This window comes from Procambarus clarkii, chromosome 1 (assembly GCF_040958095.1).
Source record: "Procambarus clarkii isolate CNS0578487 chromosome 1, FALCON_Pclarkii_2.0, whole genome shotgun sequence".
NCBI lineage: Eukaryota > Metazoa > Arthropoda > Malacostraca > Decapoda > Cambaridae > Procambarus > Procambarus clarkii.
The window spans coordinates 57817311-57843864 of NC_091150.1; the positions used below are offsets into that span (position 1 = coordinate 57817311).

At 49.5% G+C, this 26554-nt stretch overlaps 1 protein-coding gene across 2 annotated transcripts in view; it reads left to right on the forward strand.

The window, feature by feature from the left end:
* Positions 1-26554, forward strand: part of LOC123751601 (polycystin-2-like) — a 131389-nt gene that overhangs the window by 86125 nt on the left and 18710 nt on the right. For both annotated transcript variants that reach the window (XM_069312363.1, XM_069312336.1), the window contains exon 8: positions 23655-23780. In XM_069312363.1, coding sequence (XP_069168464.1) covers positions 23655-23780 — 126 coding nt within the window. The remainder of the gene's footprint in view (positions 1-23654; positions 23781-26554) is intronic.

The following is a 26554-nucleotide window of genomic DNA, read 5'->3' on the forward strand; positions in this document are numbered from 1 at the left end:
TTTTCAGTTGCATATTGTCCTGGGGACCATTCAGGCTTGTTCGCATTTGTGTTCCTCATGTGTGCCCCAAAGAATGAGGTGATTTGGTAAAATGCTATGCCCAAGATTACTATCCGAGTGCCGGCGGTGGGGTGGTACAAATAGCCTCGGCTATCACCTCATTATGTCCGGTCGTGATGGTCAAGTGGATTAAGGCGTCTTGTACATACCAGTTGCATTGCTCCTGGGAGTATGGGTTCGAGTCACTTCTGGGGTGTGAGTTTTCAGTTGCATATTGTCCTGGGGACCATTCAGGCTTGTTCGCATTTGTGTTCCTCACGTGTGCCCCAAGGAATGAGGTGATTTGGTAAAATGCTATGCCCAAGATTACTATCCAAGTGCCGGCGGTGGGGTGGTTCAAATAGCCTCGGCTATCACCTCATTATGTCCGGTCGTGATGGTCAAGTGGATTAAGGCGTCTTGTACATACGAGTTGCGTTGCTCCTGGGAGTATGGGTTTGAGTCACTTCTGGGGTGTGAGTTTTCAGTTGCATATTGTCCTGGGGACCATTCAGGCTTGTTCGCATTTGTGTTCCTCATGTGTGCCCCAAAGAATGAGGTGATTTGGTAAAATGCTATGCCCAAGATTACTATCCGAGTGCCGGCGGTGGGGTGGTTCAAATAGCCTCGGCTATCACCTCATTATGTCCGGTCGTGATGGTCAAGTGGATTAAGGCGTCTTGTACATACCAGTTGCGTTGCTCCTGGGAGTATGGGTTCGAGTCACTTCTGGGGTGTGAGTTTTCAGTTGCATATTGTCCTGGGGACCATTCAGGCTTGTTCACATTTGTGTTCCTCACGTGTGCCCCAAAGAATGAGGTGATTTGGTAAAATGCTATGCCCAAGATTACTATCCGAGTGCCGGCGGTGGAGTGGGTCAAATAGCCTCGGCTATCACCTCATTATGTCCGGTCGTGATGGTCAAGTGGATTAAGGCGTCTTGTACATACCAGTTGCGTTGCTCCTGGGAGTATGGGTTCGAGTCACTTCTGGGGTGTGAGTTTTCAGTTGCATATTGTCCTGGGGACCATTCAGGCTTGTTCGCATTTGTGTTCCTCACGTGTGCCCCAAAGAATGAGGTGATTTGGTAAAATGCTATGCCCAAGATTACCTATCCGAGTGCCGGCGGTGGGGTGGTTCAAATAGCCTCGGCTATCACCTCATTATGTCCGGTCGTGATGGTCAAGTGGATTAAGGCGTCTTGTACATACCAGTTGCGTTGCTCCTGGGAGTATGGGTTCGAGTCACTTCTGGGGTGTGAGTTTTCAGTTGCATATTGTCCTGGGGACCATTCAGGCTTGTTCACATTTGTGTTCCTCACTTGTGCCCCAAAGAATGAGGTGATTTGGTAAAATGCTATGCCCAAGATTACTATCCGAGTGCCAGCGGTGGGGTGGTTCAAATAGCCTCGGCTATCACCTCATTGTGTCCGGTCGTGATGGTCAAGTGGATTAAGGCGTCTTGTACATACCAGTTGCGTTGCTCCTGGGAGTATGGGTTCGAGTCACTTCTGGGGTGTGAGTTTTCAGTTGCATATTGTCCTGGGGACCATTCAGGCTTGTTCGCATTTGTGTTCCTGACGTGTGCCCCAAAGAATGAGGCGATTTGGTAAAATGCTATGCCCAAGATTACTATCCGAGTGCCGGCGGTGGGGTGGTACAAATAGCCTCGGCTATCACCTCATTATGTCCGGTCGTGATGGTCAAGTGGATTAAGGCGTCTTGTACATACCAGTTGCATTGCTCCTGGGAGTATGGGTTCGAGTCACTTCTGGGGTGTGAGTTTTCAGTTGCATATTGTCCTGGGGACCATTCAGGCTTGTTCGCATTTGTGTTCCTCACGTGTGCCCCAAGGAATGAGGTGATTTGGTAAAATGCTATGCCCAAGATTACTATCCAAGTGCCGGCGGTGGGGTGGTTCAAATAGCCTCGGCTATCACCTCATTATGTCCGGTCGTGATGGTCAAGTGGATTAAGGCGTCTTGTACATACGAGTTGCGTTGCTCCTGGGAGTATGGGTTTCGAGTCACTTCTGGGGTGTGAGTCTTCAGTTGCATATTGTCCTGGGGACCATTCAGGCTTGTTCGCATTTGTGTTCCTCACGGTGTGCCCCAAAGAATGAGGTGATTTGGTAAAATGCTATGCCCAAGATTACTATCCGAGTGCCAGCGGTGGGGTGGTTCAAATAGCCTCGGCTATCACCTCATTATGTCCGGTCGTGATGGTCAAGTGGATTAAGGCGTCTTGTACATACCAGTTGCGTTGCTCCTGGGAGTATGGGTTCGAGTCACTTCTGGGGTGTGAGTTTTCAGTTGCATATTGTCCTGGGGACCATTCAGGCTTGTTCGCATTTGTGTTCCTCACGTGTGCCCCAAAGAATGAGGTGATTTGGTAAAATGCTATGCCCAAGATTACCATCCGAGTGCCGGCGGTGGGGTGGTTCAAATAGCCTCGGCTATCACCTCATTATGTCCGGTCGTGATGGTCAAGTGGATTAAGGCGTCTTGTACATACCAGTTGCGTTGCTCCTGGGAGTATGGGTTCGAGTCACTTCTGGGGTGTGAGTTTTCAGTTGCATATTGTCCTGGGGACCATTCAGGCTTGTTCACATTTGTGTTCCTCACGTGTGCCCCAAAGAATGAGGTGATTTGGTAAAATGCTATGCCCAAGATTACTATCCGAGTGCCAGCGGTGGGGTGGTTCAAATAGCCTCGGCTATCACCTCATTATGTCCGGTCGTGATGGTCAAGTGGATTAAGGCGTCTTGTACATACCAGTTGCGTTGCTCCTGGGAGTATGGGTTCGAGTCACTTCTGGGGTGTGAGTTTTCAGTTGCATATTGTCCTGGGGACCATTCAGGCTTGTTCGCATTTGTGTTCCTGACGTGTGCCCCAAAGAATGAGGTGATTTGGTAAAATGCTATGCCCAAGATTACTATCCGAGTGCCAGCGGTGGGGTGGTACAAATAGCCTCGGCTATCACCTCATTATGTCCGGTCGTGATGGTCAAGTGGATTAAGGCGTCTTGTACATACCAGTTGCATTGCTCCTGGGAGTATGGGTTCGAGTCACTTCTGGGGTGTGAGTTTTCAGTTGCATATTGTCCTGGGGACCATTCAGGCTTGTTCGCATTTGTGTTCCTCACGTGTGCCCCAAGGAATGAGGTGATTTGGTAAAATGCTATGCCCAAGATTACTATCCAAGTGCCGGCGGTGGGGTGGTTCAAATAGCCTCGGCTATCACCTCATTATGTCCGGTCGTGATGATCAAGTGGATTAAGGCGTCTTGTACATACGAGTTGCGTTGCTCCTGGGAGTATGGGTTTGAGTCACTTCTGGGGTGTGAGTTTTCAGTTGCATATTGTCCTGGGGACCATTCAGGCTTGTTCGCATTTGTGTTCCTCATGTGTGCCCCAAAGAATGAGGTGATTTGGTAAAATGCTATGCCCAAGATTACTATCCGAGTGCCGGCGGTGGGGTGGTTCAAATAGCCTCGGCTATCACCTCATTATGTCCGGTCGTGATGGTCAAGTGGATTAAGGCGTCTTGTACATACCAGTTGCGTTGCTCCTGGGAGTATGGGTTCGAGTCACTTCTGGGGTGTGAGTTTTCAGTTGCATATTGTCCTGGGGACCATTCAGGCTTGTTCACATTTGTGTTCCTCACGTGTGCCCCAAAGAATGAGGTGATTTGGTAAAATGCTATGCCCAAGATTACTATCCGAGTGCCGGCGGTGGAGTGGGTCAAATCGCCTCGGCTATCACCTCATTATGTCCGGTCGTGATGGTCAAGTGGATTAAGGCGTCTTGTACATACCAGTTGCGTTGCTCCTGGGAGTATGGGTTCGAGTCACTTCTGGGGTGTGAGTTTTCAGTTGCATATTGTCCTGGGGACCATTCAGGCTTGTTCACATTTGTGTTCCTCACGTGTGCCCCAAAGAATGAGGTGATTTGGTAAAATGCTATGCCCAAGATTACTATCCGAGTGCCGGCGGTGGGGTGGTTCAAATAGCCTCGGCTATCACCTCATTTTGTCCGGTCGTGATGGTCAAGTGGATTAAGGCGTCTTGTACATACCAGTTGCGTTGCTCCTGGGAGTATGGGTTCGAGTCACTTCTGGGGTGTGAGTTTTCAGTTGCATATTGTCCTGGGGACCATTCAGGCTTGTTCACATTTGTGTTCCTCACGTGTGCCCCAAAGAATGAGGTGATTTGGTAAAATGCTATGCCCAAGATTACTATCCGAGTGCCGGCGGTGGAGTGGGTCAAATAGCCTCGGCTATCACCTCATTATGTCCGGTCGTGATGGTCAAGTGGATTAAGGCGTCTTGTACATACCAGTTGCGTTGCTCCTGGGAGTATGGGTTCGAGTCACTTCTGGGGTGTGAGTTTTCAGTTGCATATTGTCCTGGGGACCATTCAGGCTTGTTCGCATTTGTGTTCCTCACGTGTGCCCCAAAGAATGAGGTGATTTGGTAAAATGCTATGCCCAAGATTACCATCCGAGTGCCGGCGGTGGGGTGGTTCAAATAGCCTCGGCTATCACCTCATTATGTCCGGTCGTGATGGTCAAGTGGATTAAGGCGTCTTGTACATACCAGTTGCGTTGCTCCTGGGAGTATGGGTTCGAGTCACTTCTGGGGTGTGAGTTTTCAGTTGCATATTGTCCTGGGGACCATTCAGGCTTGTTCACATTTGTGTTCCTCACGTGTGCCCCAAAGAATGAGGTGATTTGGTAAAATGCTATGCCCAAGATTACTATCCGAGTGCCAGCGGTGGGGTGGTTCAAATAGCCTCGGCTATCACCTCATTATGTCCGGTCGTGATGGTCAAGTGGATTAAGGCGTCTTGTACATACCAGTTGCGTTGCTCCTGGGAGTATGGGTTCGAGTCACTTCTGGGGTGTGAGTTTTCAGTTGCATATTGTCCTGGGGACCATTCAGGCTTGTTCGCATTTGTGTTCCTGACGTGTGCCCCAAAGAATGAGGCGATTTGGTAAAATGCTATGCCCAAGATTACTATCCGAGTGCCGGCGGTGGGGTGGTACAAATAGCCTCGGCTATCACCTCATTATGTCCGGTCGTGATGGTCAAGTGGATTAAGGCGTCTTGTACATACCAGTTGCATTGCTCCTGGGAGTATGGGTTCGAGTCACTTCTGGGGTGTGAGTTTTCAGTTGCATATTGTCCTGGGGACCATTCAGGCTTGTTCGCATTTGTGTTCCTCACGTGTGCCCCAAGGAATGAGGTGATTTGATAAAATGCTATGCCCAAGATTACTATCCAAGTGCCGGCGGTGGGGTGGTTCAAATAGCCTCGGCTATCACCTCATTATGTCCGGTCGTGATGGTCAAGTGGATTAAGGCGTCTTGTACATACGAGTTGCGTTGCTCCTGGGAGTATGGGTTTGAGTCACTTCTGGGGTGTGAGTCTTCAGTTGCATATTGTCCTGGGGACCATTCAGGCTTGTTCGCATTTGTGGTCCTCACGGTGTGCCCCAAAGAATGAGGTGATTTGGTAAAATGCTATGCCCAAGATTACTATCCGAGTGCCAGCGGTGGGGTGGTTCAAATAGCCTCGGCTATCACCTCATTATGTCCGGTCGTGATGGTCAAGTGGATTAAGGCGTCTTGTACATACCAGTTGCGTTGCTCCTGGGAGTATGGGTTCGAGTCACTTCTGGGGTGTGAGTTTTCAGTTGCATATTGTCCTGGGGACCATTCAGGCTTGTTCGCATTTGTGTTAATCACGTGTGCCCCAAAGAATGAGGTGATTTGGTAAAATGCTATGCCCAAGATTACTATCCGAGTGCCGGAGGTGGGGTGGTTCAAATAGCCTCGGCTATCACCTCATTATTTCCGGTCGTGATGGTCAAGTGGATTAAGGCGTCTTGTACATACCAGTTGCGTTGCTCTTGGGAGTATGGGTTCGAGTCACTTCTGGGGTGTGAGTTTTCAGTTGCATATTGTCCTGGGGACCATTCAGGCTGGTTCGCATTTGTGTTCCTCACGTGTGCCCCAAAGAATGAGGTGATTTGGTAAAATGCTATGCCCAAGAATACTATCCGAGTGCCGGTGGTGGGGTGGTTCAAATAGCTTTGGCTATCACCTCATTATGTCCGGTCGTGATGGTCAAGTGGATTAAGGTGTCTTGTACATACCAGTTGCGTTGCTCCTGGGAGTATGGGTTCGAGTCACTTCTGGGGTGTGAGTTTTCAGTTGCATATTGTCCTGGGGACCATTCAGGCTTGTTCGCATTTGTGTTAATCACGTGTGCCCCAAAGAATGAGGTGATTTGGTAAAATGCTATGCCCAAGATTACTATCCGAGTGCCGGCGGTGGGGTGGTTCAAATAGCCTCGGCTATCACCTCATTATGTCCGGTCGTGATGGTCAAGTGGATTAAGGCGTCTTGTACATACCAGTTGCGTTGCTCCTGGGAGTATGGGTTCGAGTCACTTCTGGGGTGTGAGTTTTCAGTTGCGTATTGTCCTGGGGACTATTCAGGCTTGTTCGCATTTGTGTTCCTCACGTGTGCCCCAAAGAATGAGGTGATTTGGTAAAATGCTATGCCCAAGATTACTATCCGAGTGCCGGCGGTGAGGTGGTTCAAATAGCCTCGGCTATCACCTCATTATGTCCGGTCGGGATGGTCAAGTGGATTAAGGCGTCATGTACATACCAGTTGCGTTGCTCCTGGGAGTATGGGTTCGAGTCACTACTGGGGTGTGAGTTTTCAGTTGCATATTGTCCTGGGGACCATTCAGGCTTGTTCACATTTGTGTTCCTCACGTGTGCCCCAAAGAATGAGGTGATTTGGTAAAATGCTATGCCCAAGATTACTATCCGAGTGCCGGCGGTGGAGTGGGTCAAATAGCCTCGGCTATCACCTCATTATGTCCGGTCGTGATGGTCAAGTGGATTAAGGCGTCTTGTACATACCAGTTGCGTTGCTCCTGGGAGTATGGGTTCGAGTCACTTCTGGGGTGTGAGTTTTCAGTTGCATATTGTCCTGGGGACCATTCAGGCTTGTTCGCATTTGTGTTCCTCACGTGTGCCCCAAAGAATGAGGTGATTTGGTAAAATGCTATGCCCAAGATTACCATCCGAGTGCCGGCGGTGGGGTGGTTCAAATAGCCTCGGCTATCACCTCATTATGTCCGGTCGTGATGGTCAAGTGGATTAAGGCGTCTTGTACATACCAGTTGCGTTGCTCCTGGGAGTATGGGTTCGAGTCACTTCTGGGGTGTGAGTTTTCAGTTGCATATTGTCCTGGGGACCATTCAGGCTTGTTCACATTTGTGTTCCTCACTTGTGCCCCAAAGAATGAGGTGATTTGGTAAAATGCTATGCCCAAGATTACTATCCGAGTGCCAGCGGTGGGGTGGTTCAAATAGCCTCGGCTATCACCTCATTGTGTCCGGTCGTGATGGTCAAGTGGATTAAGGCGTCTTGTACATACCAGTTGCGTTGCTCCTGGGAGTATGGGTTCGAGTCACTTCTGGGGTGTGAGTTTTCAGTTGCATATTGTCCTGGGGACCATTCAGGCTTGTTCGCATTTGTGTTCCTGACGTGTGCCCCAAAGAATGAGGCGATTTGGTAAAATGCTATGCCCAAGATTACTATCCGAGTGCCGGCGGTGGGGTGGTACAAATAGCCTCGGCTATCACCTCATTATGTCCGGTCGTGATGGTCAAGTGGATTAAGGCGTCTTGTACATACCAGTTGCATTGCTCCTGGGAGTATGGGTTCGAGTCACTTCTGGGGTGTGAGTTTTCAGTTGCATATTGTCCTGGGGACCATTCAGGCTTGTTCGCATTTGTGTTCCTCAAGTGTGCCCCAAGGAATGAGGTGATTTGGTAAAATGCTATGCCCAAGATTACTATCCAAGTGCCGGCGGTGGGGTGGTTCAAATAGCCTCGGCTATCACCTCATTATGTCCGGTCGTGATGGTCAAGTGGATTAAGGCGTCTTGTACATACGAGTTGCGTTGCTCCTGGGAGTATGGGTTTGAGTCACTTCTGGGGTGTGAGTCTTCAGTTGCATATTGTCCTGGGGACCATTCAGGCTTGTTCGCATTTGTGGTCCTCACGGTGTGCCCCAAAGAATGAGGTGATTTGGTAAAATGCTATGCCCAAGATTACTATCCGAGTGCCAGCGGTGGGGTGGTTCAAATAGCCTCGGCTATCACCTCATTATGTCCGGTCGTGATGGTCAAGTGGATTAAGGCGTCTTGTACATACCAGTTGCGTTGCTCCTGGGAGTATGGGTTCGAGTCACTTCTGGGGTGTGAGTTTTCAGTTGCATATTGTCCTGGGGACCATTCAGGCTTGTTCGCATTTGTGTTCCTCACGTGTGCCCCAAAGAATGAGGTGATTTGGTAAAATGCTATGCCCAAGATTACCATCCGAGTGCCGGCGGTGGGGTGGTTCAAATAGCCTCGGCTATCACCTCATTATGTCCGGTCGTGATGGTCAAGTGGATTAAGGCGTCTTGTACATACCAGTTGCGTTGCTCCTGGGAGTATGGGTTCGATTCACTTCTGGGGTGTGAGTTTTCAGTTGCATATTGTCCTGGGGACCATTCAGGCTTGTTCACATTTGTGTTCCTCACGTGTGCCCCAAAGAATGAGGTGATTTGGTAAAATGCTATGCCCAAGATTACTATCCGAGTGCCAGCGGTGGGGTGGTTCAAATAGCCTCGGCTATCACCTCATTATGTCCGGTCGTGATGGTCAAGTGGATTAAGGCGTCTTGTACATACCAGTTGCGTTGCTCCTGGGAGTATGGGTTCGAGTCACTTCTGGGGTGTGAGTTTTCAGTTGCATATTGTCCTGGGGACCATTCAGGCTTGTTCGCATTTGTGTTCCTCATGTGTGCCCCAAAGAATGAGGTGATTTGGTAAAATGCTATGCCCAAGATTACTATCCGAGTGCCGGCGGTGGGGTGGTACAAATAGCCTCGGCTATCACCTCATTATGTCCGGTCGTGATGGTCAAGTGGATTAAGGCGTCTTGTACATACCAGTTGCATTGCTCCTGGGAGTATGGGTTCGAGTCACTTCTGGGGTGTGAGTTTTCAGTTGCATATTGTCCTGGGGACCATTCAGGCTTGTTCGCATTTGTGTTCCTCACGTGTGCCCCAAGGAATGAGGTGATTTGGTAAAATGCTATGCCCAAGATTACTATCCAAGTGCCGGCGGTGGGGTGGTTCAAATAGCCTCGGCTATCACCTCATTATGTCCGGTCGTGATGGTCAAGTGGATTAAGGCGTCTTGTACATACGAGTTGCGTTGCTCCTGGGAGTATGGGTTTGAGTCACTTCTGGGGTGTGAGTTTTCAGTTGCATATTGTCCTGGGGACCATTCAGGCTTGTTCGCATTTGTGTTCCTCATGTGTGCCCCAAAGAATGAGGTGATTTGGTAAAATGCTATGCCCAAGATTACTATCCGAGTGCCGGCGGTGGGGTGGTTCAAATAGCCTCGGCTATCACCTCATTATGTCCGGTCGTGATGGTCAAGTGGATTAAGGCGTCTTGTACATACCAGTTGCGTTGCTCCTGGGAGTATGGGTTCGAGTCACTTCTGGGGTGTGAGTTTTCAGTTGCATATTGTCCTGGGGACCATTCAGGCTTGTTCACATTTGTGTTCCTCACGTGTGCCCCAAAGAATGAGGTGATTTGGTAAAATGCTATGCCCAAGATTACTATCCGAGTGCCGGCGGTGGAGTGGGTCAAATAGCCTCGGCTATCACCTCATTATGTCCGGTCGTGATGGTCAAGTGGATTAAGGCGTCTTGTACATACCAGTTGCGTTGCTCCTGGGAGTATGGGTTCGAGTCACTTCTGGGGTGTGAGTTTTCAGTTGCATATTGTCCTGGGGACCATTCAGGCTTGTTCGCATTTGTGTTCCTCACGTGTGCCCCAAAGAATGAGGTGATTTGGTAAAATGCTATGCCCAAGATTACCATCCGAGTGCCGGCGGTGGGGTGGTTCAAATAGCCTCGGCTATCACCTCATTATGTCCGGTCGTGATGGTCAAGTGGATTAAGGCGTCTTGTACATACCAGTTGCGTTGCTCCTGGGAGTATGGGTTCGAGTCACTTCTGGGGTGTGAGTTTTCAGTTGCATATTGTCCTGGGGACCATTCAGGCTTGTTCACATTTGTGTTCCTCACTTGTGCCCCAAAGAATGAGGTGATTTGGTAAAATGCTATGCCCAAGATTACTATCCGAGTGCCAGCGGTGGGGTGGTTCAAATAGCCTCGGCTATCACCTCATTGTGTCCGGTCGTGATGGTCAAGTGGATTAAGGCGTCTTGTACATACCAGTTGCGTTGCTCCTGGGAGTATGGGTTCGAGTCACTTCTGGGGTGTGAGTTTTCAGTTGCATATTGTCCTGGGGACCATTCAGGCTTGTTCGCATTTGTGTTCCTGACGTGTGCCCCAAAGAATGAGGCGATTTGGTAAAATGCTATGCCCAAGATTACTATCCGAGTGCCGGCGGTGGGGTGGTACAAATAGCCTCGGCTATCACCTCATTATGTCCGGTCGTGATGGTCAAGTGGATTAAGGCGTCTTGTACATACCAGTTGCATTGCTCCTGGGAGTATGGGTTCGAGTCACTTCTGGGGTGTGAGTTTTCAGTTGCATATTGTCCTGGGGACCATTCAGGCTTGTTCGCATTTGTGTTCCTCACGTGTGCCCCAAGGAATGAGGTGATTTGGTAAAATGCTATGCCCAAGATTACTATCCAAGTGCCGGCGGTGGGGTGGTTCAAATAGCCTCGGCTATCACCTCATTATGTCCGGTCGTGATGGTCAAGTGGATTAAGGCGTCTTGTACATACGAGTTGCGTTGCTCCTGGGAGTATGGGTTTGAGTCACTTCTGGGGTGTGAGTCTTCAGTTGCATATTGTCCTGGGGACCATTCAGGCTTGTTCGCATTTGTGGTCCTCACGGTGTGCCCCAAAGAATGAGGTGATTTGGTAAAATGCTATGCCCAAGATTACTATCCGAGTGCCAGCGGTGGGGTGGTTCAAATAGCCTCGGCTATCACCTCATTATGTCCGGTCGTGATGGTCAAGTGGATTAAGGCGTCTTGTACATACCAGTTGCGTTGCTCCTGGGAGTATGGGTTCGAGTCACTTCTGGGGTGTGAGTTTTCAGTTGCATATTGTCCTGGGGACCATTCAGGCTTGTTCGCATTTGTGTTCCTCACGTGTGCCCCAAAGAATGAGGTGATTTGGTAAAATGCTATGCCCAAGATTACCATCCGAGTGCCGGCGGTGGGGTGGTTCAAATAGCCTCGGCTATCACCTCATTATGTCCGGTCGTGATGGTCAAGTGGATTAAGGCGTCTTGTACATACCAGTTGCGTTGCTCCTGGGAGTATGGGTTCGAGTCACTTCTGGGGTGTGAGTTTTCAGTTGCATATTGTCCTGGGGACCATTCAGGCTTGTTCACATTTGTGTTCCTCACGTGTGCCCCAAAGAATGAGGTGATTTGGTAAAATGCTATGCCCAAGATTACTATCCGAGTGCCAGCGGTGGGGTGGTTCAAATAGCCTCGGCTATCACCTCATTATGTCCGGTCGTGATGGTCAAGTGGATTAAGGCGTCTTGTACATACCAGTTGCGTTGCTCCTGGGAGTATGGGTTCGAGTCACTTCTGGGGTGTGAGTTTTCAGTTGCATATTGTCCTGGGGACCATTCAGGCTTGTTCGCATTTGTGTTCCTGACGTGTGCCCCAAAGAATGAGGCGATTTGGTAAAATGCTATGCCCAAGATTACTATCCGAGTGCCGGCGGTGGGGTGGTACAAATAGCCTCGGCTATCACCTCATTATGTCCGGTCGTGATGGTCAAGTGGATTAAGGCGTCTTGTACATACCAGTTGCATTGCTCCTGGGAGTATGGGTTCGAGTCACTTCTGGGGTGTGAGTTTTCAGTTGCATATTGTCCTGGGGACCATTCAGGCTTGTTCGCATTTGTGTTCCTCACGTGTGCCCCAAGGAATGAGGTGATTTGGTAAAATGCTATGCCCAAGATTACTATCCAAGTGCCGGCGGTGGGGTGGTTCAAATAGCCTCGGCTATCACCTCATTATGTCCGGTCGTGATGATCAAGTGGATTAAGGCGTCTTGTACATACGAGTTGCGTTGCTCCTGGGAGTATGGGTTTGAGTCACTTCTGGGGTGTGAGTTTTCAGTTGCATATTGTCCTGGGGACCATTCAGGCTTGTTCGCATTTGTGTTCCTCATGTGTGCCCCAAAGAATGAGGTGATTTGGTAAAATGCTATGCCCAAGATTACTATCCGAGTGCCGGCGGTGGGGTGGTTCAAATAGCCTCGGCTATCACCTCATTATGTCCGGTCGTGATGGTCAAGTGGATTAAGGCGTCTTGTACATACCAGTTGCGTTGCTCCTGGGAGTATGGGTTCGAGTCACTTCTGGGGTGTGAGTTTTCAGTTGCATATTGTCCTGGGGACCATTCAGGCTTGTTCACATTTGTGTTCCTCACGTGTGCCCCAAAGAATGAGGTGATTTGGTAAAATGCTATGCCCAAGATTACTATCCGAGTGCCGGCGGTGGAGTGGGTCAAATCGCCTCGGCTATCACCTCATTATGTCCGGTCGTGATGGTCAAGTGGATTAAGGCGTCTTGTACATACCAGTTGCGTTGCTCCTGGGAGTATGGGTTCGAGTCACTTCTGGGGTGTGAGTTTTCAGTTGCATATTGTCCTGGGGACCATTCAGGCTTGTTCACATTTGTGTTCCTCACGTGTGCCCCAAAGAATGAGGTGATTTGGTAAAATGCTATGCCCAAGATTACTATCCGAGTGCCGGCGGTGGGGTGGTTCAAATAGCCTCGGCTATCACCTCATTTTGTCCGGTCGTGATGGTCAAGTGGATTAAGGCGTCTTGTACATACCAGTTGCGTTGCTCCTGGGAGTATGGGTTCGAGTCACTTCTGGGGTGTGAGTTTTCAGTTGCATATTGTCCTGGGGACCATTCAGGCTTGTTCACATTTGTGTTCCTCACGTGTGCCCCAAAGAATGAGGTGATTTGGTAAAATGCTATGCCCAAGATTACTATCCGAGTGCCGGCGGTGGAGTGGGTCAAATAGCCTCGGCTATCACCTCATTATGTCCGGTCGTGATGGTCAAGTGGATTAAGGCGTCTTGTACATACCAGTTGCGTTGCTCCTGGGAGTATGGGTTCGAGTCACTTCTGGGGTGTGAGTTTTCAGTTGCATATTGTCCTGGGGACCATTCAGGCTTGTTCGCATTTGTGTTCCTCACGTGTGCCCCAAAGAATGAGGTGATTTGGTAAAATGCTATGCCCAAGATTACCATCCGAGTGCCGGCGGTGGGGTGGTTCAAATAGCCTCGGCTATCACCTCATTATGTCCGGTCGTGATGGTCAAGTGGATTAAGGCGTCTTGTACATACCAGTTGCGTTGCTCCTGGGAGTATGGGTTCGAGTCACTTCTGGGGTGTGAGTTTTCAGTTGCATATTGTCCTGGGGACCATTCAGGCTTGTTCACATTTGTGTTCCTCACGTGTGCCCCAAAGAATGAGGTGATTTGGTAAAATGCTATGCCCAAGATTACTATCCGAGTGCCAGCGGTGGGGTGGTTCAAATAGCCTCGGCTATCACCTCATTATGTCCGGTCGTGATGGTCAAGTGGATTAAGGCGTCTTGTACATACCAGTTGCGTTGCTCCTGGGAGTATGGGTTCGAGTCACTTCTGGGGTGTGAGTTTTCAGTTGCATATTGTCCTGGGGACCATTCAGGCTTGTTCGCATTTGTGTTCCTGACGTGTGCCCCAAAGAATGAGGCGATTTGGTAAAATGCTATGCCCAAGATTACTATCCGAGTGCCGGCGGTGGGGTGGTACAAATAGCCTCGGCTATCACCTCATTATGTCCGGTCGTGATGGTCAAGTGGATTAAGGCGTCTTGTACATACCAGTTGCATTGCTCCTGGGAGTATGGGTTCGAGTCACTTCTGGGGTGTGAGTTTTCAGTTGCATATTGTCCTGGGGACCATTCAGGCTTGTTCGCATTTGTGTTCCTCACGTGTGCCCCAAGGAATGAGGTGATTTGGTAAAATGCTATGCCCAAGATTACTATCCAAGTGCCGGCGGTGGGGTGGTTCAAATAGCCTCGGCTATCACCTCATTATGTCCGGTCGTGATGGTCAAGTGGATTAAGGCGTCTTGTACATACGAGTTGCGTTGCTCCTGGGAGTATGGGTTTGAGTCACTTCTGGGGTGTGAGTCTTCAGTTGCATATTGTCCTGGGGACCATTCAGGCTTGTTCGCATTTGTGGTCCTCACGGTGTGCCCCAAAGAATGAGGTGATTTGGTAAAATGCTATGCCCAAGATTACTATCCGAGTGCCAGCGGTGGGGTGGTTCAAATAGCCTCGGCTATCACCTCATTATGTCCGGTCGTGATGGTCAAGTGGATTAAGGCGTCTTGTACATACCAGTTGCGTTGCTCCTGGGAGTATGGGTTCGAGTCACTTCTGGGGTGTGAGTTTTCAGTTGCATATTGTCCTGGGGACCATTCAGGCTTGTTCGCATTTGTGTTAATCACGTGTGCCCCAAAGAATGAGGTGATTTGGTAAAATGCTATGCCCAAGATTACTATCCGAGTGCCGGAGGTGGGGTGGTTCAAATAGCCTCGGCTATCACCTCATTATTTCCGGTCGTGATGGTCAAGTGGATTAAGGCGTCTTGTACATACCAGTTGCGTTGCTCTTGGGAGTATGGGTTCGAGTCACTTCTGGGGTGTGAGTTTTCAGTTGCATATTGTCCTGGGGACCATTCAGGCTGGTTCGCATTTGTGTTCCTCACGTGTGCCCCAAAGAATGAGGTGATTTGGTAAAATGCTATGCCCAAGAATACTATCCGAGTGCCGGTGGTGGGGTGGTTCAAATAGCTTTGGCTATCACCTCATTATGTCCGGTCGTGATGGTCAAGTGGATTAAGGTGTCTTGTACATACCAGTTGCGTTGCTCCTGGGAGTATGGGTTCGAGTCACTTCTGGGGTGTGAGTTTTCAGTTGCATATTGTCCTGGGGACCATTCAGGCTTGTTCGCATTTGTGTTCCTCACGTGTGCCCCAAGGAATGAGGTGATTTGGTAAAATGCTATGCCCAAGATTACTATCCAAGTGCCGGCGGTGGGGTGGTTCAAATAGCCTCGGCTATCACCTCATTATGTCCGGTCGTGATGGTCAAGTGGATTAAGGGGTCTTGTACATACGAGTTGCGTTGCTCCTGGGAGTATGGGTTTGAGTCACTTCTGGGGTGTGAGTCTTCAGTTGCATATTGTCCTGGGGACCATTCAGGCTTGTTCGCATTTGTGGTCCTCACGGTGTGCCCCAAAGAATGAGGTGATTTGGTAAAATGCTATGCCCAAGATTACTATCCGAGTGCCAGCGGTGGGGTGGTTCAAATAGCCTCGGCTATCACCTCATTATGTCCGGTCGTGATGGTCAAGTGGATTAAGGCGTCTTGTACATACCAGTTGCGTTGCTCCTGGGAGTATGGGTTCGAGTCACTTCTGGGGTGTGAGTTTTCAGTTGCATATTGTCCTGGGGACCATTCAGGCTTGTTCGCATTTGTGTTCCTCACGTGTGCCCCAAAGAATGAGGTGATTTGGTAAAATGCTATGCCCAAGATTACCATCCGAGTGCCGGCGGTGGGGTGGTTCAAATAGCCTCGGCTATCACCTCATTATGTCCGGTCGTGATGGTCAAGTGGATTAAGGCGTCTTGTACATACCAGTTGCGTTGCTCCTGGGAGTATGGGTTCGAGTCACTTCTGGGGTGTGAGTTTTCAGTTGCATATTGTCCTGGGGACCATTCAGGCTTGTTCACATTTGTGTTCCTCACGTGTGCCCCAAAGAATGAGGTGATTTGGTAAAATGCTATGCCCAAGATTACTATCCGAGTGCCAGCGGTGGGGTGGTTCAAATAGCCTCGGCTATCACCTCATTATGTCCGGTCGTGATGGTCAAGTGGATTAAGGCGTCTTGTACATACCAGTTGCGTTGCTCCTGGGAGTATGGGTTCGAGTCACTTCTGGGGTGTGAGTTTTCAGTTGCATATTGTCCTGGGGACCATTCAGGCTTGTTCGCATTTGTGTTCCTCACGTGTGCCCCAAGGAATGAGGTGATTTGGTAAAATGCTATGCCCAAGATTACTATCCGAGTGCCGGCGGTGGGGTGGTTCAAATAGCCTCGGCTATCACCTCATTATGTCCGGTCGTGATGGTCAAGTGGATTAAGGCGTCTTGTACATACGAGTTGCGTTGCTCCTGGGAGTATGGGTTTGAGTCACTTCTGGGGTGTGAGTCTTCAGTTGCATATTGTCCTGGGGACCATTCAGGCTTGTTCGCATTTGTGGTCCTCACGGTGTGCCCCAAAGAATGAGGTGATTTGGTAAAATGCTATGCCCAAGATTACTATCCGAGTTCCAGCGGTGGGGTGGTTCAAATAGCCTCGGCTATCACCTCATTATGTCCGGTCGTGATGGTCAAGTGGATTAAGGCGTCTTGTACATACCAGTTGCGTTGCTCCTGGGAGTATGGGTTCGAGTCACTTCTGGGGTGTGAGTTTTCAGTTGCATATTGTCCTGGGGACCATTCAGGCTTGTTCGCATTTGTGTTCCTCACGTGTGCCCCAAAGAATGAGGTTATTTGGTAAAATGCTATGCCCAAGATTACTATCCGAGTGCCGGCGGTGGGGTGGTTCAAATAGCCTCGGCTATCACCTCATTATGTCCGGTCGTGATGGTCAAGTGGATTAAGGCGTCTTGTACATACCAGTTGCGTTGCTCCTGGGAGTATGGGTTCGAGTCACTTCTGGGGTGTGAGTTTTCAGTTGCATATTGTCCTGGGGACCATTCAGGCTTGTTCGCATTTGTGTTAATCACGTGTGCCCCAAAGAATGAGGTGATTTGGTAAAATGCTATGCCCAAGATTACTATCCGAGTGCCGGCGGTGGGGTGGTTCAAATAGCCTCGGCTATCACCTCATTATGTCCGGTCGTGATGGTCAAGTGGATTAAGGCGTCTTGTACATACCAGTTGCGTTGCTCCTGGGAGTATGGGTTCGAGTCACTTCTGGGGTGTGAGTTTTCAGTTGCGTATTGTCCTGGGGACCATTCAGGCTTGTTCGCATTTGTGTTCCTCACGTGTGCCCCAAAGAATGAGGTGATTTGGTAAAATGCTATGCCCAAGATTACTATCCGAGTGCCGGCGGTGAGGTGGTTCAAATAGCCTCGGCTATCACCTCATTATGTCCGGTCGGGATGGTCAAGTGGATTAAGGAGTCATGTACATACCAGTTGCGTTGCTCCTGGGAGTATGGGTTCGAGTCACTACTGGGGTGTGAGTTTTCAGTTGCATATTGTCCTGGGGACCATTCAGGCTTGTTCACATTTGTGTTCCTCACGTGTGCCCCAAAGAATGAGGTGATTTGGTAAAATGCTATGCCCAAGATTACTATCCGAGTGCCGGCGGTGGAGTGGGTCAAATAGCCTCGGCTATCACCTCATTATGTCCGGTCGTGATGGTCAAGTGGATTAAGGCGTCTTGTACATACCAGTTGCGTTGCTCCTGGGAGTATGGGTTCGAGTCACTTCTGGGGTGTGAGTTTTCAGTTGCATATTGTCCTGGGGACCATTCAGGCTTGTTCGCATTTGTGTTCCTCACGTGTGCCCCAAAGAATGAGGTGATTTGGTAAAATGCTATGCCCAAGATTACTATCCGAGTGCCGGCGGTGGGGTGGTTCAAATAGCCTCGGCTATCACCTCATTATGTCCGGTCGTGATGGTCAAGTGGATTAAGGCGTCTTGTACATACCAGTTGCGTTGCTCCTGGGAGTATGGGTTCGAGTCACTTCTGGGGTGTGAGTTTTCAGTTGCATATTGTCCTGGGGACCATTCAGGCTTGTTCGCATTTGTGTTCCTCACGTGTGCCCCAAAGAATGAGGTGATTTGGTAAAATGCTATGCCCAAGATTACTATCCGAGTGCCGGCGGTGGGGTGGTTCAAATAGCCTCGGCTATCACCTCATTATGTCCGGTCATGATGGTCAAGTGGATTAAGGCGTCTTGTACATACCAGTTGCGTTGCTCCTGGGAGTATGGGTTCGAGTCACTTCTGGGGTGTGAGTTTTCAGTTGCATATTGTCCTGGGGACCATTCAGGCTTGTTCGCATTTGTGTTCCTCACGTGTGCCCCAAAGAATGAGGTGATTTGGTAAAATGCTATGCCCAAGATTACTATCCGAGTGCCGGCGGTGGGGTGGTTCAAATAGCCTCGGCTATCACCTCATTATGTCCGGTCGTGATGGTCAAGTGGATTAAGGCGTCATGTACATACCAGTTGCGTTGCTCCTGGGAGTATGGGTTCGAGTCACTTCTGGGGTGTGAGTTTTCAGTTGCATATTGTCCTGGGGACCATTCAGGCTTGTTCGCATTTGTGTTCCTCACGTGTGCCCCAAAGAATGAGGTGATTTGGTAAAATGCTATGCCCAAGATTACTATCCGAGTGCCGGCGGTGGGGTGGTTCAAATAGCCTCGGCTATCACCTCATTATGTCCGGTCGTGATGGTCAAGTGGATTAAGGCGTCTTGTACATACCAGTTGCATTGCTCCTGGGAGTATAGGTTCGAGTCACTTCTGGGGTGTGAGTTTTCAGTTGCATATTGTCCTGGGGACCATTCAGGCTTGTTCACATTTGTGTTCCTCACGTGTGCCCCAAAGAATGAGGTGATTTGGTAAAATGCTATGCCCAAGATTACTATCCGAGTGCCGGCGGTGGAGTGGGTCAAATAGCCTCGGCTATCACCTCATTATGTCCGGTCGTGATGGTCAAGTGGATTAAGGCGTCTTGTACATACCAGTTGCGTTGCTCCTGGGAGTATGGGTTCGAGTCACTTCTGGGGTGTGAGTTTTCAGTTGCATATTGTCCTGGGGACCATTCAGGCTTGTTCACATTTGTGTTCCTCACGTGTGCCCCAAAGAATGAGGTGATTTGGTAAAATGCTATGCCCAAGATTACTATCCGAGTGCCGGCGGTGGGGTGGTTCAAATAGCCTCGGCTATCACCTCATTTTGTCCGGTCGTGATGGTCAAGTGGATTAAGGCGTCTTGTACATACCAGTTGCGTTGCTCCTGGGAGTATGGGTTCGAGTCACTTCTGGGGTGTGAGTTTTCAGTTGCATATTGTCCTGGGGACCATTCAGGCTTGTTCACATTTGTGTTCCTCACGTGTGCCCCAAAGAATGAGGTGATTTGGTAAAATGCTATGCCCAAGATTACTATCCGAGTGCCGGCGGTGGAGTGGGTCAAATAGCCTCGGCTATCACCTCATTATGTCCGGTCGTGATGGTCAAGTGGATTAAGGCGTCTTGTACATACTAGTTGCGTTGCTCCTGGGAGTATGGGTTCGAGTCACTTCTGGGGTGTGAGTTTTCAGTTGCATATTGTCCTGGGGACCATTCAGGCTTGTTCGCATTTGTGTTCCTCACGTGTGCCCCAAAGAATGAGGTGATTTGGTAAAATGCTATGCCCAAGATTACCATCCGAGTGCCGGCGGTGGGGTGGTTCAAATAGCCTCGGCTATCACCTCATTATGTCCGGTCGTGATGGTCAAGTGGATTAAGGCGTCTTGTACATACCAGTTGCGTTGCTCCTGGGAGTATGGGTTCGAGTCACTTCTGGGGTGTGAGTTTTCAGTTGCATATTGTCCTGGGGACCATTCAGGCTTGTTCACATTTGTGTTCCTCACGTGTGCCCCAAAGAATGAGGTGATTTGGTAAAATGCTATGCCCAAGATTACTATCCGAGTGCCAGCGGTGGGGTGGTTCAAATAGCCTCGGCTATCACCTCATTATGTCCGGTTGTGATGGTCAAGTGGATTAAGGCGTCTTGTACATACCAGTTGCGTTGCTCCTGGGAGTATGGGTTCGAGTCACTTCTGGGGTGTGAGTTTTCAGTTGCATATTGTCCTGGGGACCATTCAGGCTTGTTCGCATTTGTGTTCCTGACGTGTGCCCCAAAGAATGAGGCGATTTGGTAAAATGCTATGCCCAAGATTACTATCCGAGTGCCGGCGGTGGGGTGGTACAAATAGCCTCGGCTATCACCTCATTATGTCCGGTCGTGATGGTCAAGTGGATTAAGGCGTCTTGTACATACCAGTTGCATTGCTCCTGGGAGTATGGGTTCGAGTCACTTCTGGGGTGTGAGTTTTCAGTTGCATATTGTCCTGGGGACCATTCAGGCTTGTTCGCATTTGTGTTCCTCACGTGTGCCCCAAAGAATGAGGTGATTTGGTAAAATGCTATGCCCAAGATTACTATCCGAGTGCCGGCGGTGGGGTGGTTCAAATAGCCTCGGCTATCACCTCATTATGTCCGGTCGTGATGGTCAAGTGGATTAAGGCGTCATGTACATACCAGTTGCGTTGCTCCTGGGAGTATGGGTTCGAGTCACTTCTGGGGTGTGAGTTTTCAGTTGCATATTGTCCTGGGGACCATTCAGGCTTGTTCGCATTTGTGTTCCTCACGTGTGCCCCAAAGAATGAGGTGATTTGGTAAAATGCTATGCCCAAGATTACTATCCGAGTGCCGGCGGTGGGGTGGTTCAAATAGCCTCAGCTATCACCTCATTATGTCCGGTCGTGATGGTCAAGTGGATTAAGGCGTCTTGTACATACCAGTTGCATTGCTCCTGGGAGTATAGGTTCGAGTCACTTCTGGGGTGTGAGTTTTCAGTTGCATATTGTCCTGGGGACCATTCAGGCTTGTTCACATTTGTGTTCCTCACGTGTGCCCCAAAGAATGAGGTGATTTGGTAAAATGCTATGCCCAAGATTACTATCCGAGTGCCGGCGGTGGAGTGGGTCAAATAGCCTCGGCTATCACCTCATTATGTCCGGTCGTGATGGTCAAGTGGATTAAGGCGTCTTGTACATACCAGTTGCGTTGCTCCTGGGAGTATGGGTTCGAGTCACTTCTGGGGTGTGAGTTTTCAGTTGCATATTGTCCTGGGGACCATTCAGGCTTGTTCACATTTGTGTTCCTCACGTGTGCCCCAAAGAATGAGGTGATTTGGTAAAATGCTATGCCCAAGATTACTATCCGAGTGCCGGCGGTGGGGTGGTTCAAATAGCCTCGGCTATCACCTCATTTTGTCCGGTCGTGATGGTCAAGTGGATTAAGGCGTCTTGTACATACCAGTTGCGTTGCTCCTGGGAGTATGGGTTCGAGTCACTTCTGGGGTGTGAGTTTTCAGTTGCATATTGTCCTGGGGACCATTCAGGCTTGTTCACATTTGTGTTCCTCACGTGTGCCCCAAAGAATGAGGTGATTTGGTAAAATGCTATGCCCAAGATTACTATCCGAGTGCCGGCGGTGGAGTGGGTCAAATAGCCTCGGCTATCACCTCATTATGTCCGGTCGTGATGGTCAAGTGGATTAAGGCGTCTTGTACATACCAGTTGCGTTGCTCCTGGGAGTATGGGTTCGAGTCACTTCTGGGGTGTGAGTTTTCAGTTGCATATTGTCCTGGGGACCATTCAGGCTTGTTCGCATTTGTGTTCCTCACGTGTGCCCCAAAGAATGAGGTGATTTGGTAAAATGCTATGCCCAAGATTACCATCCGAGTGCCGGCGGTGGGGTTGTTCAAATAGCCTCGGCTATCACCTCATTATGTCCGGTCGTGATGGTCAAGTGGATTAAGGCGTCTTGTACATACCAGTTGCGTTGCTCCTGGGAGTATGGGTTCGAGTCACTTCTGGGGTGTGAGTTTTCAGTTGCATATTGTCCTGGGGACCATTCAGGCTTGTTCACATTTGTGTTCCTCACGTGTGCCCCAAAGAATGAGGTGATTTGGTAAAATGCTATGCCCAAGATTACTATCCGAGTGCCAGCCGTGGGGTGGTTCAAATAGCCTCGGCTATCACCTCATTATGTCCGGTCGTGATGGTCAAGTGGATTAAGGCGTCTTGTACATACCAGTTGCGTTGCTCCTGGGAGTATGGGTTTGAGTCACTTCTGGGGTGTGAGTTTTCAGTTGCATATTGTCCTGTTGACCATTCAGGCTTGTTCGCATTTGTGTTCCTCACGGTGTGCCCCAAAGAATGAGGTGATTTGGTAAAATGCTATGCCCAAGATTACTATCCGAGTGCCAGCGGTGAGGTGGTTCAAATAGCCTCGGCTATCACCTCATTATGTCCGGTCGTGATGGTCAAGTGGATTAAGGCGTCTTGTACATACCAGTTGCGTTGCTCCTGGGAGTATGGGTTCGAGTCACTTCTGGGGTGTGAATTTTCAGTTGCATATTGTCCTGGGGACCATTCAGGCTTGTTCGCATATATATATATATATATATATATATATATATATATATATATATATATATATATATATATATATATATATATATATATATATATATATGTATATATATATATTATGTGACTGGAAAAGTAGGTGGTCGTGCAGTCTCTAGGCAGATGGAATGCCAATCACACAAAATAGTAAAAAAAAAAAAAGAAAAAAACTTAAAATGTAAGTTGTCTTTACCGTGAGGTAAACTGTAGGATAAAAGGGGGAAAACATTTAAAAATACTTTACTTTGATAGAAAAATTAAATTAAACAATTTACAAAACAAAATATCCAGGCTTGGCTCTAATATAAAGTGTGCAAAACAAACAAGATGAGCAATCAAATTTACGTTACGTTAATGTACAAATAAAATATGGAGCTAGAATACTGTGAGCCAAACTGACTAGCTCTGTTACCACACCGGGGTATGTCAACAGGTGATCATTAGAGTACTCAGGAGTAATCTGTATCTTAGTGGGCTAGGCAGCCCTATATATACACAGTGACGGCCGTGCAGATGGCGCTGGTGACTTCTTTAACTATTACTCGGCTCTTTAACTGCTTGTTTCGGATGGCGTGAGTTCCCAGCGACCCAGGTGCGAGGTGGGGTGACGGGCAGTGGTGTATAGGGGGAGACTGGAGGTATTGTCTAGACGTCTGCAAGTAGTTGTTGTTGTTCTTGGGGCTGCAGTACTTGCATATATAGACGTGATATGGGTAGAATAGGTGATGATGGAGCAGGCCGAATGTCTTCCTAGAGATTTTACCGTGACAATATATATAATGTAATATAATATATACACACACACATATATTAGGGGGCCTGATAGCTGAGTGGATAGCACTCTGTACTCATAATCCTAGGGTCCGGGTTCAATCACCGGTGATGGCAGAAACAAAATGGGCAGAGTTTATTTCACCCTGATGCCCTTGTTACCTAGCAGTAAATAGGTACCTGGGAGTTAGACAGTTGTTACGGAGCTGCTTCCTGTGTGTGAAAATTTTTTTTTTTAGTAGTTAGTAACAGTTGATTGATTGACAGTTGAGAGGCGACGAAAGAGCAGAGCTCACCCCCCCTCCTTAAGCACAACTTGGTGAATACAACTAGGTGAATACTTTAGGTTTGTATTATTGTATTTTTATTTGTGTGTATTTTATTTGGCCCATCAGTTTTCAGTGACATCAGGGAACCCTTGTTCATCCATTTGTGTCTTTCTTCACAGGTTCCTGGACTACGTAAATGCCACGTACTTTGAAGGTGGCCTTGACGTGACCAGCAAAGACGCCTTCAAGTCCTCCATGTACAAGAGTTATGCTCCTCGTCAAGGAAGCGGGACTCGTGGCATAAGGTACACCAGGAGCACCAGGGACACCAGGAGCACCAGGGACACCAGGGACACCAGGGACACTGACACACCAGGGACACTGAGACACCAGGGGCACCAGGGTCACCAGGAGCACCAGAGACACCAGGGACACCAGGAGCACCAAAGACACCAGGGACACCAGGGACACTGTGACACCAGGGACAACAGGGGCACCAGGGACACCAGGAGCACCAGGGACACCAGGGGCACCAGGAGCACCAGGGACACCAGGGACACTGAGACACTAGGGACACCAGGGACACCAGGGACACTAAGACACTAGGGACACCAGGGACACCGGGACACCAGGGATACCGGAGACACTGGGACACCAGGGACACTGAGACACCAGGGACACCAGGGACACTGAGACACCAGGGACACCAGGGACACCAGGGACACTGGGACACCAGGGACACCAGGGACACTGGGACACCTGGGACACCGGGACACCAGGGACACCGGAGACACTGGGACACCAGGGACACTGAGACACCAGGGACACTGAGACACCAGGGACACTGAGACACCAGGGACACCAGAGACACCAGGGACACCAGGGACACCAGGGACACTGAGACACCAGGGACACCAGAGACACCAGGGACACTGAGACACCAAGGACACTGAGACACCAGGGATACTGAGACACCAGGGACACTGAGACACCAGGGACACTGAGACACCAGGGACACTGGGACACCAGGGACACTGGGACACCTGGAACACCAGAGACACTGGGACACCAGGGACACCAGGGACACTGAGACACCAGGGACATTGAGACACTAGAGACACTGAGACACCAGGGACACTGGGACACCAGGGACACCAGGGACACTGGGACACCAGGGACACTGGGACACCAGGGACATCAGGGACACTGGGACACCAGGGACACCAGGGATACTGGGACAGCAGGGACACCAGGGACACTGGGACACCAGGGACACTGGGACACCAGGGACACCAGGAACTCTGGGACACCAGGGACACCAGGGACACCAGGGACACTGGGACACCAGGGACACTGGGACACCAAGGACACTGGGACACCAAGGACACCAGGGACACTGGGACACCAGGGACACCAGGGACACCAGAGACACTGGGACACCAGGGATACTGGGGATACTGGGACACCAGGGACACTGGGGATACTGGGACACCAGGGACACTGGGACACCAGGGACAACAGGGACACTGGGACACCAGGGACACTGGAACACTGGGACACCAGGGACACTGGGGATACTGGGACACCAGGGACACCAGGGACACCGGTGATACTGGGACACCAGGGACACTGGGACACCAGGGACAACAGGGACACTGGGACACCAGGGACACTGGAACACTGGGACACCAGGGACACTGGGGATACTGGGACACCAGGGACACCAGGGACACCGGGGATACTGGGATACCAGGGACACTGGGACACCAGGGACAACAGGGATACTGGGACACCAGGGACACTGGAACACTGGGACACCAGGGACACTGGGGATACTGGGACACCAGGGACACCTGGGACACTGGGGATACTGGGACACCAGGGACACCAGGGACACTGGGACACCAGGGACACTGGGGATACTGGGACACCAGGGACACCAGGGACAACAGGGACACTGGGACACCAGGGACACTGGAACACTGGGACACCAGGGACACCGGGGATACTGGGACACCAGGGACACCAGGGACACCGGGGACACTGGGACACCAGGGACTCTGGACAATGTTGATAATCACCAAGACTTTATGAAACTAATTCATGCTTGTTGGTCACTTGGTGGACAGCAATATGCAAGTATTATTCATTAAGTGATGGGTTAATATATGGCTTAGAATGTTGGAAGGATATTCAGATATATTTTCCAGATGTGCAATGGAACATCAGAAGCCATGCAAACCATGATCAGGGTGGATACTTATAGGACTCCATACTTCTCGGCATTCAACGGTATAGAGTCCTGCTATTAGAGATTATTGTCAACAAGTCAGCGACACACCTCACTCATAGCGGTTACATTGTTCTGATTCCAATACTCACATCCTTAAATCTCTCAGTATCGCGAACGTGAGACCTGAGCTAAACACCCGCGAGTCCACAGCTCGGGTGGTTACCCAATAATTTCGGTCTTTACGAAGCATGTTAATGGTTTTTTGGGTTTTGCTTTCTATTTTGTATATATTTTATTTTTTTACGTTGATTTCTTGTATTTAGGTTTTTATCATCATGATAATTAATTTAAGTTTTGAATTATTTTTAGATGTGATCCTTTCCCCGGGAATTACTGTTTCCAATAAGATTGAAATTTCCAGTTCCTACTGGAAATACACCAGGGACATGTATATGATGTACACAAAATATGTATATAGTGTACATAGTTTTGTGTACATCATATAAAAAATATCACATATATATGTGTGATGCACTTTTTGCTTATATACACATCTTGAGAGTTGAAGGAGTGTACATTTAAGGTGAGGTGAAGGGGCAGCCAAATATAGAGTGAGGGGAGATAGGGCCAATTAACATACTGAAAGGAAAGGGGTAGGGCCAATCAAGTAGAGTAGGGCCAATCAAGTAGGGTAAGACCAGTTAATTAGGATAAGGCCAAATCAAGTAGGGTAAGACCAGTTAATTAGGATAAGGCCAAATCAAGTAGGGTAAGGCCAATCAAGTAGGGTAAGGCCAATCAAGTACGGTAAGGGCAATCAAGTATGATAAGGCCAATCAGGTAGGG